Below are 15,905 nucleotides of genomic sequence, written 5' to 3' on the forward strand. Positions count from 1 at the left end.
AATTCTTAACCACATTTCTTTACTGTCTGCTTCAGTGCCCCCCAAAATATTTAATTCCTCATATCTTTGAACAGCTTTGGAATTGAGCACTGTACTTACTCTTCTGTATATTTGAAGATACTTCCCACAGAAAGAATACCACTGTAAATGGGAATTAAACTTTTAAGCAGTTGCATAGCTGCAGTTTTCATGACTTGCAGCCTTTTAACAGAGGAGATTAGTTAAATCAATTAGTTCTCTGAAACTATACTAGCATTTTAAATTTAAATATTTTACTTTTTTTTACCAGTATTATTATTTTTCTATTTTAGATTTGCAACCACTGGCCACCCTAAACTTAATCTTCCTTTAGTTAAAAAAAAAAAAAAAAAAAAAACTTTCCTCAAATTTCATTTTTGAAATGTATTTAGATTTAGCTAATATTATCTCTGGATGTAATATAACTGATGTGTTCCATTGTCAGTTGTTTATCTAGACACTGTATAACAATACAATGGAAATGCAATTATATGAAATTAGGTTTTATCTCAAAGGGTGTCCTACAAAAGTTGGAGGGATTTTTTTTCATCCTCACATTTATTCCCTTCCAAATGAGTATTTAGTAGAAGAGGAGAGATGTCTTCAGTGGTCTAAATGCTCTCTATTTGTTCACTTCCTCTTTTTTTTAGTAAGGATAACTCCTTCAGCCTCTGACAGATTGTGTACTGTTTATTCGGACCACTGGAGTATAGAATAGTAGCTTGAAGTTTATGATGAAGTATATGAAGATGTAAAAGTAATACAGTGTTTGATATATAAAAATGTATTGGCACAATAAAGGGAATTGGGGAAAAAAATGAGCTTGATATTACATTTGTTTCTGATGGAAATCCTACCTTGTTAGCACTTTCTTGCAACTAATTCTACAATTCCCAAGCTGTGAAATAGCTGTAAGGGCTATCCCTGTAAGTGTTATCCTGTCCTCCAAGGCAGGTACTTCTTTGTGGGTTTTGAGTGTTGGAAATCTAACTGCCCTTGCATATTAAAAAAAAAATAAAAAATCTTAATTTAGCATTCAGGTGTGGTGTTTGGTATACATGCCTAATGACAAGGAATGTCTCTTTTTTTGTCACATTAATCTTTTTGCTTGAAGGAAGTTGAAAGATGTGGTAAAACATTTTCTTTAATATATTGACATGGGATTATAAATTAGATTCATTTATCCAAATTCATCTTTGGAAGAAGAAATTGTTACTGTCATTGAAATATGTCATTGCATGCCATTTTGATGGGGCATAAACTAACCTTGTTTATTTTTTTAACTTAATTGGCTCTGCTTGCTTGCCTGCTAGAGAAAATTACTGTTTCATTTCCATACTTTGAAGTTCTGTTGCTTGATTTACTTGCACATTTTCCATTTTAATTTAACTATTCGATGTTAAATCTACTTCAGTTATGAGATAATTCTTACTATTATTCAACTTATAATCAGGAGAGGGTATTAAAAGCAAAAATGTAATTGCTTCCTATTGTTTTTTGTCAGTCTTTTGATAAATATTTAGCAGTGTAATTGATTATTCTTGTATAGCTGTGATGTGCATGCTTTCTGTGTTTTGTCTAGGTATTGATATTTTCATTTATAACACTGGAAATCATTGCAGTTCTGTTGATGATCAGTTTAGAATTATTTATAGTCTAGTTAGAGAATAAATAGAGTTTCAGAGGCACTAAATTTTCAGAGGCACGTACTTATTTTATACAACATGTGACAATAGTTGCTGGAAAGCAATCACTGTGCAAAGTAAGCAACAATAAAAGAATAAAATGTGAGCTTCTGTTAATCTTAGTAAATAGGTATCTGCATTTTTGTGTGCAGGAACCTATGATTAAAAATGGCCCTACAGTTTTCTTCTGCTATAAGTCTTCTGTTATAAGTCAGGTGGCACTGCGGAAAGAAAGAGGCATCTCGATGTCCAAACCTGGCTGAACTGGATTAAACAAAATTTTGTGTGTGTAAATATATATATATATATATAGAGAGAGAGAGAGAGAGAGAGAGAAAAAAATAGAGGTATTTTTACCCTACAGTTTTTATCATTGTCTTTAAAGTGAATAGAAATCCCAGATTAGTCACGTCTTACTGTTACTACTTCAGAATGTTATGGTAGTTTTAAATTTCATTGGCAAATTAAAAAATACTTAGCAATATTAGAAAACACTTTACTGTGAGGGTGACGGAGCTCTGGAAGAGGTTGCCCAGAGAGGTTGTGGAGTTTGCTACTCAGGAGATACTAAAAGGATCCCATCCTGGATGCCATCCTGTGCAGTGTGCTCCAGGTGGCCCTCCTTGGCAGGGGGGTTGGACTAGGTGATCTCCAGCAGTCCTTTCCAATCTCAACCACTCTGTAATTCTGTGATTAAGAATTATATGTTGAAAATACTGTACATGCTAATTGCAGCTAAACATTCAAAGGACACCTGAACCAAAAGCTGAAACATAACAAACAGTTCTAGAATGATGTATAATTTTAACATGACTTACTTAATTGTCCTTCACAGAATTATCATCAAGTGCTAGGTAATTCCTTGCTTCACATCTTGCAAAGTGCAGCTGAGTGCAATATTTTTGTTTACTGTGTTTAACATAAGTATACTGCATGTAAAAGACATTATTCATGTGGTTAGAAATAATCCACTTGTAAGTATGCTCTTCAAAGATGCATCAAAGCCCCTGAAATACTTTCAGAAAGAGCTTGTTTAAGAGCAGAGAGTGGGAAGATGCTAGCTGCTTTGAAAATCTGCACCAAATGGTGCACTTTGGCTTTCCTATTTTCTTGCTTTTTCCTGATACCCTACGCTATTCCCTTTGCCCTTCTGTTATTATTTTCCCTTTAATGTCTCTTAGGTGTTTGAGGTGTGTGTATATGTAAAGAAACATTTACATACACTGTGCCGTAGCTGCAGGCATCAAATTGTGTGTGCTAAGCTTCCCTTTCTGATGCACTCTTGCTATCACTTAACTAACCAGCAGAAAGTAAAGAAAGTTAATTTGCAATACTTCCCCTTTGCTGCTTATGAATAAGAAAACAATTGGATGTTGATGGAAATATCAGCTTGATTGCTTCCTGTAAAGTGCATATGTGATCCGGTGTATTATAGGTTTAATACCTTAATGATGTCAATATGAATAACTGAGATTTATTTTTTAATCTGTAACAACTAGAGTGAAATTATAGTAACTAAATTGATTTGTGTTTTCTAAATGACAGATGTCCTCTGCATGTTAATCACTCTTTCTGATGTAAAGTTGTAAATGTTACAAGCTTTATTTAAATATTAAGGTTTTACCTAATTCATTCTTTCAGTGTGAAAGGATGTTTTGATGATCATTTTTTCTAAATTACATCAGTCAGCCATTAAGTTTCATGTTGCTTGTAAAGATTTACACAATATGGATATGTATTGCACAGTTCATGCTTTTGTCTGTGTTATTAAAAATGGATTCGTTTGAACAACAATTACATCTTCTTGATGAACAGATTTGAAAAGTATCTGACTAAAAATGTCTGTATTGCATTTATGACTTGAACTTCAAAATGTTTTGTATTCTAATAACCTAATTTTTCCAGTTTTTAAAGTAATGTAAATAAATCTAAAACTACCTTTCAAGACTATCATAACTGTATTTTAAGAAGTTGAACATGAATGTTTAGGATTATAATTCTGAAAAACAAATCTGAAATAAAAATCCCCTGGAAGTTTCAGAAATGGTGAACACTCACCTTTCTGTAACAAGCAGGTGTTTTAGTGACTGTATCTTATTAAGTACATGCTAATTCAGGATATAAGCATAAGAGATCCTGGGAGTTTGACCACATAATTGTATTTAGGCTAGTGACCAGAAAACCAAACACCGTACAAAGTTTTGTTCTTCCCCTAAGCCCACTTTCCTACGACGAAGTCTTGAAGGGTTTTTGCGTTTGCATGCGCTGGAGTTTAGACCTTTTCATGTGATTCTCCTGTTGCAGATGTAACTTTTCCATCAGCGTTAAATTTTTAAATGCAAATTGAAGAATCTTAGTTGCTTTAAAATGCATGTAAAATCAATCTTATGTGAAATGAAGTTTGTGATTTGTGATTTCGTTACTTGCAGTGGATTAACTAAACAATGTGTTAGTAGCCATGATTATTTTTCTTTGTAGGTTTCTGACAAAGAGAAGATCGATCAACTTCAGGAAGAACTTCTACGCACTCAGGTAACTTTCTGAGTTACTGATGTCTTAAGTAATTATTTGCGTGCAGCAGTTTCAGATTTACTAGATTAATATATGTCTGAAATTTAAAGTATTAGGTAAAAATTAAGAACTGGAAGATTAAAAACCACACTTCAGTATCCAGGGTTAACCATGTTGGCCCAGACTACAGGTTAATATAATCTGTTCTTTCGTTGACAGGGGCTGACTGAATGTAAGAAGGAAGTGTAGGAGTAGGGGAAATGCATAATCATAATGTCCTAGAATACCTTCCTTGTTTCAATGCTATAGATTCCTGAAATGTGGAATTTACCTGGAGTGCTGTTTCATTACAAGTGATATTTGTTTTTAACTTTTGTTTTTCATAGGTAAAATTTTGCTAAACTGTACTATTTCCGTAATTATGACACTACATTTGTACCACTGTTTTCTAGCTCAAATACCAACGAATGCTGGAGCGACTAGAGAAAGAGAACAAGGAATTAAGAAAATTGGTACTGCAAAGAGATGACAAAGGAATTCATCAGAGGAAATTAAAGGTACTTACGTGTTAACCATTAGTATAGAAATACAATTTGTTTTCTGTGATGATATTCTAAGTTTTATCTGTTAATCCATATATGAACTTTTAACATTTGTTATTTGTTCTATGCTTTTTTTTGACACGTGAAGGCTTTTATATACCAGATTTTTTGAACTATATGACTTTTGGAAACGGGTTCAGTTGAAGAGCAGAAAGATTATCAGTTCTAAATAACTTATCTGAATGGAAAATACAATTTGTGGGATATTTTTTATTTTTTGTGTAGCCTCACTATATTTGCTAGTAAATATGCTTCCAATTTTTCTTACACATAATCTGGTACCTCCATGCTTTGCAATGAGCATTACTGAATTTGGTAGGAATTCAGTAACAGAGTCAGGAAACATCTTTTAATGGTCCTGTATAAATCCATAGAGATTTAACGAGGTATGCTTTTTGCTTTTGATCGATACGGGTCTTCATCTTTCCTCTGGAAACCTGAAGACAATAAATTTTTATTTTTACAGAACAAAGTTGATAGTTCAATACCTTTCTTAATGCTTACTGTTCAACAAGCTGAAAACTTAAATCTAGTTGTTTAATGGAAGAAATTCAGTTCAGCTTTGTACTCGGAAGCTTTCATGAAGCCTGAGCATCGTTGCTCTCTTGTACTGTATGTAAGAGCCCTAATTTTCCTTTTTCATCCAAGATACATCTGCAGCTGTAGTATGTTTATCCACAGAAGGCAAGGGGTGACTTTATGTGGAATTGTATTTCATAAAGACCAAATAGGTGCTGCAGTATAGATAGTTTAGGGTTCTGTCTGTTATTCTTTGAGGAGAGAATAAACACACTTTTACAGATTAATTTATAGTATGTACAGACGAAATCCAATATTTGTTCTGTTAGTTATCTGAGTGTGTTCTTTTAGCTTTTGTTTTATTTTTGTAGAAATCTTTGATTGATATGTATTCTGAAGTACTTGACATCCTGTCTGATTACGATGCCAGCTATAACACTCAAGATCACCTACCTCGAGTAAGTCAATAAAAAATCTGTTGTCTTTTTTTCTTTAATTTAGAGACTAATCTTACAGTTACTGGATAGAACACCAGATTATTCTGGAATATAATTAAAGGTTAGAGTTACACTGTTGTTTTTTTTTTTTTGGAACTCTGGGGTTTTGCATAAATACATATTGTCCATTTTAAGTGTTGAAGTTTGAGAGTAACCAATGCAATATGTTAAGTCTGCCTTGACTTGTGGATAAAACCATGTCTGATATTGCTGCTGTGCTCAACCTTTTATTTTAAACAGTCTCATTCAGTGTACTCCAACCTGCTCAGCTTTGTGGTTTTTGTTTTGTTTTGTTTGTTTGTTTGTTTTAAAAAAAAAAAAAAAAAAAAGTTGGTTTTAGGGTGTGTATCAGCAGAGAGCTGAGAAGGCAAAGGTGCCCCAGCTAATTCCCCACCATAGTACTTCTGTTGGAGAGGGGGAGGTTGCCTCATCTGACTGATGGTGTAGTGGAGAGATGGGAATGCTTCCTGCTTGTGCAGCCTCCTCTGGCATTGTTAGTTTATATAATGAACTGATAAGATGGGATGTGACAGTAAGTCAAGGCAGTTTCAAGGCAGAAACAGTATCTACCAAATGACTGATTTCGAGCCTTTCACCTGGCTGAAAGGGCTATGCACAAGCAGAGATGCACTGGCTGCCATGAGAACATCAAGCACTTTTTCCTGATGGCCTGGTAGATTAGGTCCATAGGCTTCTGTATGGACTGTGCTGTCTGAAGCAAAATTCAAAGTTTTTGCTTGAGTAAAAGTTAGCATTTTTTCAATAATTCTATATTGAAATAAATGTTTTTGTTGTCAAACATAATACAGCCAGCATTGGTATGGATTAACATAGATTTAGTCAGCTTTTGTCTAAGCTTTTGAAATGTTCTGCTGAAAGCCAATGGTTATTTAAACTTTCTCTTAAGGTGGTAGTTGTTGGAGATCAAAGTGCAGGAAAAACCAGTGTGTTAGAAATGATTGCTCAAGCCCGTATATTCCCTCGAGGGTCTGGGGAGATGATGACACGTTCCCCTGTTAAGGTAAGAAATGTCATAATCTCTTAATCAGTATTTACTGTATTGTACTATCTCTAATTAAGCCATTAGTTGAAGCATATGTGAACGTTCATTTATAAAATGGCCTCTATCTAAGCAGGTGAATTGTTAGTTAATGAGAAAACTTCGTCAGGCCAATATGGGATCTTTACATGTATATACTACCAGAGTAGTAGTACTTACTGTAAGTACTCCTGTATTTACTGTATAAGTAGTTCTGTGCTGAGTAAGCATTATATACATATGTCCACCTGCATTGGGAAGTATACAAATGTTATGTTCTTCGGATGTTTCTCCGTGTTAGTTTTACCATGCTTTCTCAAGTAATGCTTTTACCATTCAGGTAACCCTTAGCGAAGGTCCCCACCATGTGGCTTTATTCAAAGACAGCTCTCGGGAGTTTGACCTGACTAAGGAAGAGGATGTAAGTATAAAAAGAGGCGACTGGAAGCTAATGTGATTTTTCATTAATTCTCTGAAAATTTTGTATCTTATGTTAGCCCCTGTTTGTTTAGAGTGAAGTGTGTTGACTGGGGCAAAGCATTATATTAGATGTTACATTATCTCTTAATAGGATTTTTGACTAGTACTTAGATGGGTAGAACGATTTAGGAGGAGACATTCTGGGGACTATACAAGAGTCGTCAGGTAATCTGCAGTTTAATGTCCTATTTACCAAACTAGTTATTCAACATGCATGTTTTTCAGATGCGTATGAGACATACTTTTTCATATTTATAAACAGATTTTGAACAATCCCTAAGTAAAGTTTCTTTTTATGTTTGTCGTTTTTATTCTGTCATGGTTGGGGGAGATATTATGTCTAATATTTTGCTTTTTATTGAAACAGCTTGCAGCTTTGAGAAATGAAATAGAAATCAGAATGAGAAATAGTGTGAAGGAAGGGTGCACTGTTAGCACTGAGGTAAGGCTTGTACAGGTATTTGCTACTAAATGTTTGACATGTATATCTTCTGTAAGTATTCTTCAAATAACGGACTACAGCAAATCCAATCTGTATATACTTAATGCTTTGTCCTACACAAAGTGCATTTGAACTGTTAAAATCAGTTTATATTACAAATATGTGCATATAAAATTGGACCTCCTATTTAAAATTGCAGACTTGCTGGCTTAAAGTGTGTGTAAATATGTACTTAACACACAATAAACATACAAAGTAGTTCTGTGTATGTATAAATATTTCATTTCTATTTTACTTCACAGACTATATCCTTAAGTGTGAAAGGTCCTGGTTTGCAGAGAATGGTATTGGTTGATTTACCTGGAGTCATTAGTGTAAGTATGCAGTGTTTAAAAAAAATCTTTAAGATCTGCAAGTAAAGTAATGTTATTACTGAGAACATTAACTGTTTTAATGTTTGTTTTTTCCTTTTTTATATCTTTCTGTTTTCTTCTTTCCTTTAAATGTATATCTCTGTATAAAAGACTGTGACATCAGGTATGGCTCCGGATACAAAGGAAACTATCTTCAGCATCAGCAAGGCCTACATGCAGAATCCTAATGCCATCATCCTTTGTATTCAAGGTAACAAGAATCTAGATGGATATCCAAGTGTCAATTTTTTGTTTTGTTTGGTTTTTTTAATTCTAATTCTTACATTCCTTTTGGAAAATTCCTGATTTTATATATTTATTTCCATGCAAGGAATTTATACAGTGTACAAAGCAGCATGTTATGAAATGCCTGTCTGTAAATTTAGGCATCTTTTCTGTCTGTGACGGCAGAAGCTTTGATAAGATTTTTATCATTAAAAAGAAAATGGTGATAGTAATCAAATCCAAAATTTCTACAGAAGTGCTTTTGGAGGTAGCAGATGGTGAAAGTTATTAATATTTGAACAAGCTGGCAAATAGTGTAACCTTTAGTTTTGGTGGGAACTTATATTAAGTGAAATTTTTATGATACTGGGAACAAAGCAAGTTTTCAGTGTGTGTAAACAAAAGTTAAATACATGTGTAATTTTACTGTTTTACAGTTGTAATGTGAAACTTATTTGATGCCTACCATATCTTCAGTACTGTGAGTCACCTTATATAGTCCCTAAAATACAACTGTTTGTTTTAGATGGCTCAGTGGATGCAGAACGCAGTATTGTCACAGACCTAGTCAGCCAAATGGATCCCCAAGGAAAAAGGACAATTTTTGTGCTGACTAAAGTTGATCTTGCTGAGAAAAATGTGGCTAGCCCAAGCAGGGTGAGTTGAAACCTGGTTTTTTTTTGTTTTTTTTTTCATATTATGATGGCTAAAGTCACACACAGAAAAATGTTTGAGACTGTCAAAAATATTGGACCTCTCTTACCTGTCTTGGAAGTTTTGGAGTGCTTATTTCTCTATTCGATATTTTTGGAGTGGTTTCTGTTTTAATCTCTCTTAGGCTTTGCTTTTAGTGGTCAGTGACATGATTTTAGTCAAGTTACAGCTTGGCTACAGCATGCTTTTGTAGTGATTACTTTCATGTAAGTGACCTCAGGAAGTGGAACCTGCTGAGAAGGCTTTAGGGTATTCTTGGATAGTCTTTTTCACTTTATTTCATGATTTGTGATGTTATGACTTATTTGTTTTATGCCTTCTTATTTTATTTTTTTGTTCTTTTAAATATCAGTAGAACTTACAGTCCCTTAACAAACTGCTTCTTAGAGTAACCTATGCTTACATACCTATGCAGCTGGCTGTAAAACTGCACTGAAGGAAAGAATATCTCTATGCAAAATTCACCATGTTTTTTTATCCTCTGTCTTCATAGATCCAGCAGATAATTGAAGGCAAACTCTTCCCAATGAAAGCTTTGGGTTATTTTGCAGTTGTTACTGGAAAAGGTAAAGAGAGCTCTGGCTCTGCTTATTTTCTCTTTAATAGCAGAGAAAACTGTCTGAATAGAACTGTTGCAGCACTCTTTTCTTTCTCCAGGAAACAGCAGTGAAAGCATTGAATCTATTAAAGAGTATGAAGAGGAATTTTTTCAAAATTCCAAGTTGTTGAAGTATGTTGAAATTTATTCCTTTTACTAAAATGGGCCTGTGCTGGTAGATGCTAGCATCAGTTTTTCTTGTTGAACATGTTACAAAGGTTGCAGTGCAGAAGTGCTATTTGAGATGAATTCTGCTTAAATTAAGCACCTTGTTGAGGTGACAAAGCTAGTCTTGTTACCTAATACTCACTGTCAGTGAGCAGAGAGAAAGAGATGAGAGAGAGGATGAGAGGAAAAAAGCAAAGCTTTCTTCTTGTGAAGAGAAAATGGGGTCCGGGAAGCATGGGTGTGCATGGAATAGTTTCCTATAACTGTCTGTCTTTACAGGACATCTATGCTGAAAGCACACCAGGTAACAACAAAGAACTTAAGTCTTGCTGTGTCAGACTGCTTTTGGAAAATGGTGAGAGAGTCTGTGGAGCAGCAAGCAGATGCTTTTAAAGGTAAATATCGACTTCAAAAGACAAAGTGAAATAGCAACTTGTTAAAACTGTTCTTCCACAAGCACATAATGCTGTTTTGCCATTGTGCTTGGACAATTGTTTTGTATGATGACAGCTTCTCATGAAATGATAACTGCTTCATTTAATGTTTACAAAAGCATGATAAAAATAATTCATGCTATAAAGGACTTGCTATAAAAGTTGGAGGAGACAATAATTATGAAGAAAACAAATTGAGGGTTTCTGGGGGCAAAGCACAATTCTTCCACTACCTTCAAATGTTGTTTGAAATAGCATTCTAAGTACAGATACCATCTGATCAGTCAGGGTCAGTGCAGAGTTGTAAGTTGAATGAGACTCTTGATACCCTTTCCACTTTGTGATGTGTGAATCCTGCAATTTGTAGACACAATGTATGAGCACAGATGGCGAAAAAAAATCATTCATTTATAGATGCAATTTAAGTTTTTTGGAAGGTTTGTCATAAGCAATATTTGTTGCAATTTTAGTAACTCCTAAACTTTTAAAATAGTCATGAAGTGCCTGTAGACAATTTAAAAAGTTAAGGCCTGTTTTCTGATTTCTCTTTGCAGCCACACGTTTCAATCTTGAGACTGAATGGAAGAACAATTACCCCCGGTTGCGAGAGCTTGACAGGGTAAATTACACTACTGGTTTAATTTGTTTGCTACAAAGTGCTTTGAAGACTGGGGGATAAAATTCATGCCCTTTAATCTCATTTGTAAAGGTTTCTTAAAATTAGCATAAATTACCAACACTTTAAAATGTGAGGACAGTGTAAACTATTCTAGGGGAAGGAAACAGTGAGTTCTCCCATAGCACACTTCAAAGTTGTAGTAATTTAATGCTTAACAAGTCCTTCACTTATCTAGTATACAGTTAATTGACCTAAACTGCCCACAGGAATACATCTGTTTCTTTGTGATCATGATTAATAGAACTGACAAAGAGACGTTACATTCCGTGCTCTTTCCGACAGACAGAGTAACAAAACAATTATGATCCCATTCTCTAATTCTTTTATAGAGACCCTGAATATTCAAATGCCATGCCTGGCCAGAGGCATGCAAGAGATGGGTGGGAAGATGCATGGTAAACCAGGGTAGCTTATGACAAGCACATACATTGTCCAGAACATGATCAGAAGGTACCATTTTAGGCTTAAAGGCCCAAAGAAAAAGTTTTTTGTTACTCTTTACATAAAAATGTGGTCAAACTGTACTTAAATAAAATTGTATTTCCTGTTTTTCCTTTTGCATAGAATGAACTATTTGAAAAGGCGAAGAATGAGATTCTTGATGAAGTCATAAGTTTGACTCAGGTTACACCAAAGCACTGGTACGGTAGCTTTTCTGCTTTTTAGTTGACTAACAGAATTTACCATGAAAATATAAAGGGTTTACTAATAAAATTATCCGATATAGTTAAGAAACTGTTTTTCTTAGGACAATGTATTATTATTTCCTTTCTCAGTATAGAAGTGTCCAGATTCACAAATACCTGTAGAATCCACTGACAAAAATTATATAATGCTAGTTAATGCTTTGTTTTGTTGTTTCAATACACAGTATAATGAACGATAGATATTTTTATCATTCTCTTGAAATATCTATTGAGATGAAAGGGAATGGTCTTGTTGAAGATGTTCATTTGAAGTTTGAATCGATAATTCCGTTTAACTTCCTGTTCTGGGCTTACCAGCATGAATGTCAAAATAATACATAGCGCCTTGTCGAGGGGAAGAAATGATTTGTGTCCCTGTGAATTGGAGACTTCTCAGTTGAAAGATGATGTAATTCTTGGCTGTAAAAACAGCTATCTCCTTGGTAGCCAAAACAAAGTACCACCTTACTATGCTACCCTACTTCTCTGTAAGGCACACTTAGGTATGAGAAAGAGAGAACTTACCCTAAGTATTTTAAGTGTAGCATCACTTCATAGTAAAGTCACTCTAGATGCAGTCTTAGAGGAGAATGGCCAATGAAAAGGATTACTTTGACAGCCTGTTTCATAACAGGCAATTACAAAGTTTCCTTTAATGCCTTTGCCTTTAGTGACCTGAATTAAACTGGCACTTGGTTATTGATTAAGAACCAAGGTAATATGTCTGGCACTTAATGTCATTAAATAAGTCCAGGCATGCTATTATGATCAGAGAAAAGTGGTGTAAGCACTGTATTTGTTTGGATTCCTCTTGTAATCCAAACATAATGCAGTTTTGCCATTTTGGTATTTGCTGCTATTGCCTATGTAATAGGTGCTAAAGTTCATTTTATGTTGTGGATTGGGTAGGTTGAACTTCTCAACTTGCTTCATTATTTATCAAATCTGGGATGTTTGTTGGCATGTCCCCTCTCCACTCCCCCACCGCCCAAAAAAAAGTTCAGAATACAACAGAAACAAACCCCACGTGCTTTGTTATGGGAGTGTGGACTTCTAAGTCAAATCATTTCAATGCTTTCCAGTCTGGCCCGTTAACATTCCCCCACCTGCCATGCATATGGACACACACAGTTTGCATGGTTATACTGTTAGAGTTAAAAGGTGCAAGAAACCCTTATCGTGCAGTAGGAGCCAAAAGCCTTGTTGAAGTGAACTTCTGAAGCTGTCTTCTCTACCAAAAACATTGTGTGGCTCCGTCCGTAATTCCAACTGGATTTGGGTTGAAGTTGTGCACTGGCGTTAAGGAGTATTTCCTGTGTTCTGTAGTCCTTTGTCAGTGTTTCTGCGAAATTGAATGCACACCATTTAGACAGTTTTGTTTTGGAAGCCATTATAGATATTATAACTTTCTATTTTAGGGAAGAGATTCTTCAGAAGACATTATGGGAGAGGGTATCTACTCACGTGATTGAGAATATCTACCTTCCAGCAGCACAGACCATGAACTCAGGGACATTTAACACAACTGTGGACATCAAACTGAAACAGTGGACTGACAAGCAACTGCCTAATAAAGCAGTAGAGGTTAGAATTTAAGTGGATTAAGATATTTCAGCTCTGTAAATAAAGCTGTGCTTCATTTTCTTTTTTACAATGCCTTTTATTTAAAATTTAAAAATATATATCTGTGTAAAGTTTGTTAAAATGCAAGCGTAGGTCCAGAGAAGTAAACTGATGGTTTGAAAGTCTATTTGCAGTTCTTACCAGCTTACATGTCAGAGAAGGCTAGCACAGTCTTGATGTCAAGAAGAACGTACAGCATGAACATCATATTTTGTTCTTCTGACAGATTTCTCTGTTAAAACAGAGGGAAAAAAAAGCTTAAACAGCTCATTTAAACTAGGTATGTTCATATTTTATAGATGTATGCAAGTTTAACAGTATTCAGCTTGCAACATAATGAAGTAAACTTCAGTGTTGACCTTGTAATAATGGATAAGACAGCAAAGGAAAAGTCAGTGACTTATGATTGTACTTTGCTTTCAGAATGTATGCAAATTGTTGTAGGAACTATAGTAAATGTTCCTTCACAGGTTGGTGCACGATATAGTGGTCTGCTTCAGTAGGTGTTGTCTTCTGACTTTCTAGGTTGCATGGGAGACATTGCAAGAAGAATTTTCCCGTTTCATGACAGAACCCAAAGGAAAAGAGCATGATGATATCTTTGATAAACTGAAACAAGCTGTCAAAGAAGAAAGTATTAAGCGACATAAATGGAATGAGAGAGCAGAGGATAGTCTGGTATAATGTAGTGGGTTTTTCATACTATTGCTAAGTGCTGTTGAAATCATTTGACTTAAGTTGCATGTTCAGTATTTTTGTGTTCTTTAAATGTGAGAATTGTTCAGTATTAGCTTATTTGCTCTGTTAAGTATAGCCACATAAAACAACAAAATTTTACTGCCATTTTTATAGATTCTACAATCTAGTGGGACTTCATGTTGTCTGTTGAATTTTTTTTTTATTTTTTTTTTACATTACTTATGCTAGGCTATACCAAAGGGTCAAATTAAAGGCACAAGAAAATATTTTTGTTAGTGCTTGGAAAGCTGCCTTTTGGATAAATGATGTGTGTCCAGTAAATGCTGTTGTTGTGGACATCAAAAGGTGAAGAGGATATCAGAATTAGCTCTGTGTTGCTATATTGCTTTTTTGTGGTTTTGTGGTTTTTTTGGCTTTTTGTTTTGTTTTGTTTTTTTACTAAATCCTGAATAAATTACTTATTTTATGCTAAAAAGATGTTCTGTATTGCAGCGAGTGATCCAGCACAATGCCTTAGAAGATCGGTCGATATCAGATAAACAGCAGTGGGATGCAGCTATTCACTTCATGGAAGAGACGCTCCAAAGTCGCCTCAAAGACAGTGAGTTGTGCGATGTATTCTAGTCGTGTTCTTTTCAATCTGGGCCAATTTTCTCATCACTGCAGTTGTGCTCATACAAAATCTTGCGCTGAGATAGTAGAGACAGTTTAAAGTGGCGCTGATAGCGATGCAAATACTGGTCAAAATGCAGCCTGAATAAGCTAGTGTTCTTCTTTTGTAAAAAATCAGGCAATCTAAATGATAGAGAGATAGAGAATCAAAAAATGGCACAGAAATATATAAGAGGATTGCATAAATTTAGGAAAATGGTTGGTCCAATTATAGTTATCAAGTATAATTAATTTCGATGCAAGCTGCAAAAAGTAAGATTTGAAACTCATGACTTGGAACATGGAAGCTGTAAAGAAGGCTGTCTTAGTGGAGAGATGGCACGTGTCTTATATACTTCCTTGAAATATCTACCAGTGCCCATTGGCAGTCATTTTAAAATACTAATTAAAAAAATACCTGACTCGTGGCACAAAATATCCGTACTTCATCTCAAGTCTATTTTTAGAACTGTAAATTTGGCTGTTTGCATATATTTCATGTGATAATGTCATGTTTCTTTTTTTTAGCTGAATCTGTTATTGAAGATATGGTGGGTCCAGACTGGAAAAAAAGGTGGATGTATTGGATAGGCCGCACCAAAGAACAGGTAAAAAGAAGAGGGACAGGGGAAGAATATAAAGAAAAAAAAAGTAAAGGTAAAAAATAGAGAGGAAAAAAAAAAGTTCCTTACATTTAGAAAACCTTGATTATTACTAGGTCAGTTTTCAAAAATACCAACCCTCTTCACAGAATTTAAGATTTCAAAAACACTCTTAGGTTTAAATACTTTGCGATTGTTCTTGCTTTTAATTAAGTTTTAATTATTACACCATCTAGATTTCTATATATTTGTTTCATCTTAAGATAGATACTGGTTTGTAAACTGTCTTCTATTCTTCAGTTGAATTACATCTGTCCTATTATACTATTGACCTGGATTTTATTCTTTCAGTAAAGAGAAATTGATGAAAACAGGGTGGAAGTCACTTTTAAGCAGAAGTCTTGTGCAGTTTTCTATTGTGCTCCACTCAGATTTCATTGATATGTGATAGCATTATCACTGGTGTTGTCACAGTTGTATGTTCTGATTGACTGTTTTCATCATAACCTCTCTTCTCATTTACTCTTGGAATTTGCTTCTTTTGAATTTAAATAGCACCTTCCTTTCAGTGCCCAGTGATGATGGGCTTTTTATGTTACTTTTTCTAGATATTTCTCAAA

General features: G+C 34.6%; 1 protein-coding gene across 4 annotated transcripts in view; it reads left to right on the plus strand.

Annotated features, from left to right (window-relative positions):
* Nucleotides 1–15,905, plus strand: part of OPA1 (OPA1 mitochondrial dynamin like GTPase) — a 52,318-nt gene that overhangs the window by 13,594 nt on the left and 22,819 nt on the right. For all 4 annotated transcript variants that reach the window (XM_068692756.1, XM_068692758.1, XM_068692757.1 and 1 more), the window contains 18 exons: nucleotides 4,182–4,235; nucleotides 4,667–4,771; nucleotides 5,707–5,793; nucleotides 6,740–6,853; nucleotides 7,212–7,292; nucleotides 7,719–7,793; nucleotides 8,096–8,167; nucleotides 8,318–8,417; nucleotides 8,958–9,088; nucleotides 9,639–9,711; nucleotides 9,803–9,875; nucleotides 10,191–10,306; nucleotides 10,900–10,964; nucleotides 11,589–11,665; nucleotides 13,129–13,294; nucleotides 13,859–14,011; nucleotides 14,525–14,633; nucleotides 15,212–15,291. In XM_068692756.1, the coding sequence (XP_068548857.1) occupies nucleotides 4,182–4,235; nucleotides 4,667–4,771; nucleotides 5,707–5,793; nucleotides 6,740–6,853; nucleotides 7,212–7,292; nucleotides 7,719–7,793; nucleotides 8,096–8,167; nucleotides 8,318–8,417; nucleotides 8,958–9,088; nucleotides 9,639–9,711; nucleotides 9,803–9,875; nucleotides 10,191–10,306; nucleotides 10,900–10,964; nucleotides 11,589–11,665; nucleotides 13,129–13,294; nucleotides 13,859–14,011; nucleotides 14,525–14,633; nucleotides 15,212–15,291 (1,731 nt within the window). The remainder of the gene's footprint in view (nucleotides 1–4,181; nucleotides 4,236–4,666; nucleotides 4,772–5,706; nucleotides 5,794–6,739; nucleotides 6,854–7,211; nucleotides 7,293–7,718; nucleotides 7,794–8,095; nucleotides 8,168–8,317; nucleotides 8,418–8,957; nucleotides 9,089–9,638; nucleotides 9,712–9,802; nucleotides 9,876–10,190; nucleotides 10,307–10,899; nucleotides 10,965–11,588; nucleotides 11,666–13,128; nucleotides 13,295–13,858; nucleotides 14,012–14,524; nucleotides 14,634–15,211; nucleotides 15,292–15,905) is intronic.

Source organism: Anas acuta, chromosome 9 (genome assembly GCF_963932015.1).
Source record: "Anas acuta chromosome 9, bAnaAcu1.1, whole genome shotgun sequence".
NCBI lineage: Eukaryota > Metazoa > Chordata > Aves > Anseriformes > Anatidae > Anas > Anas acuta.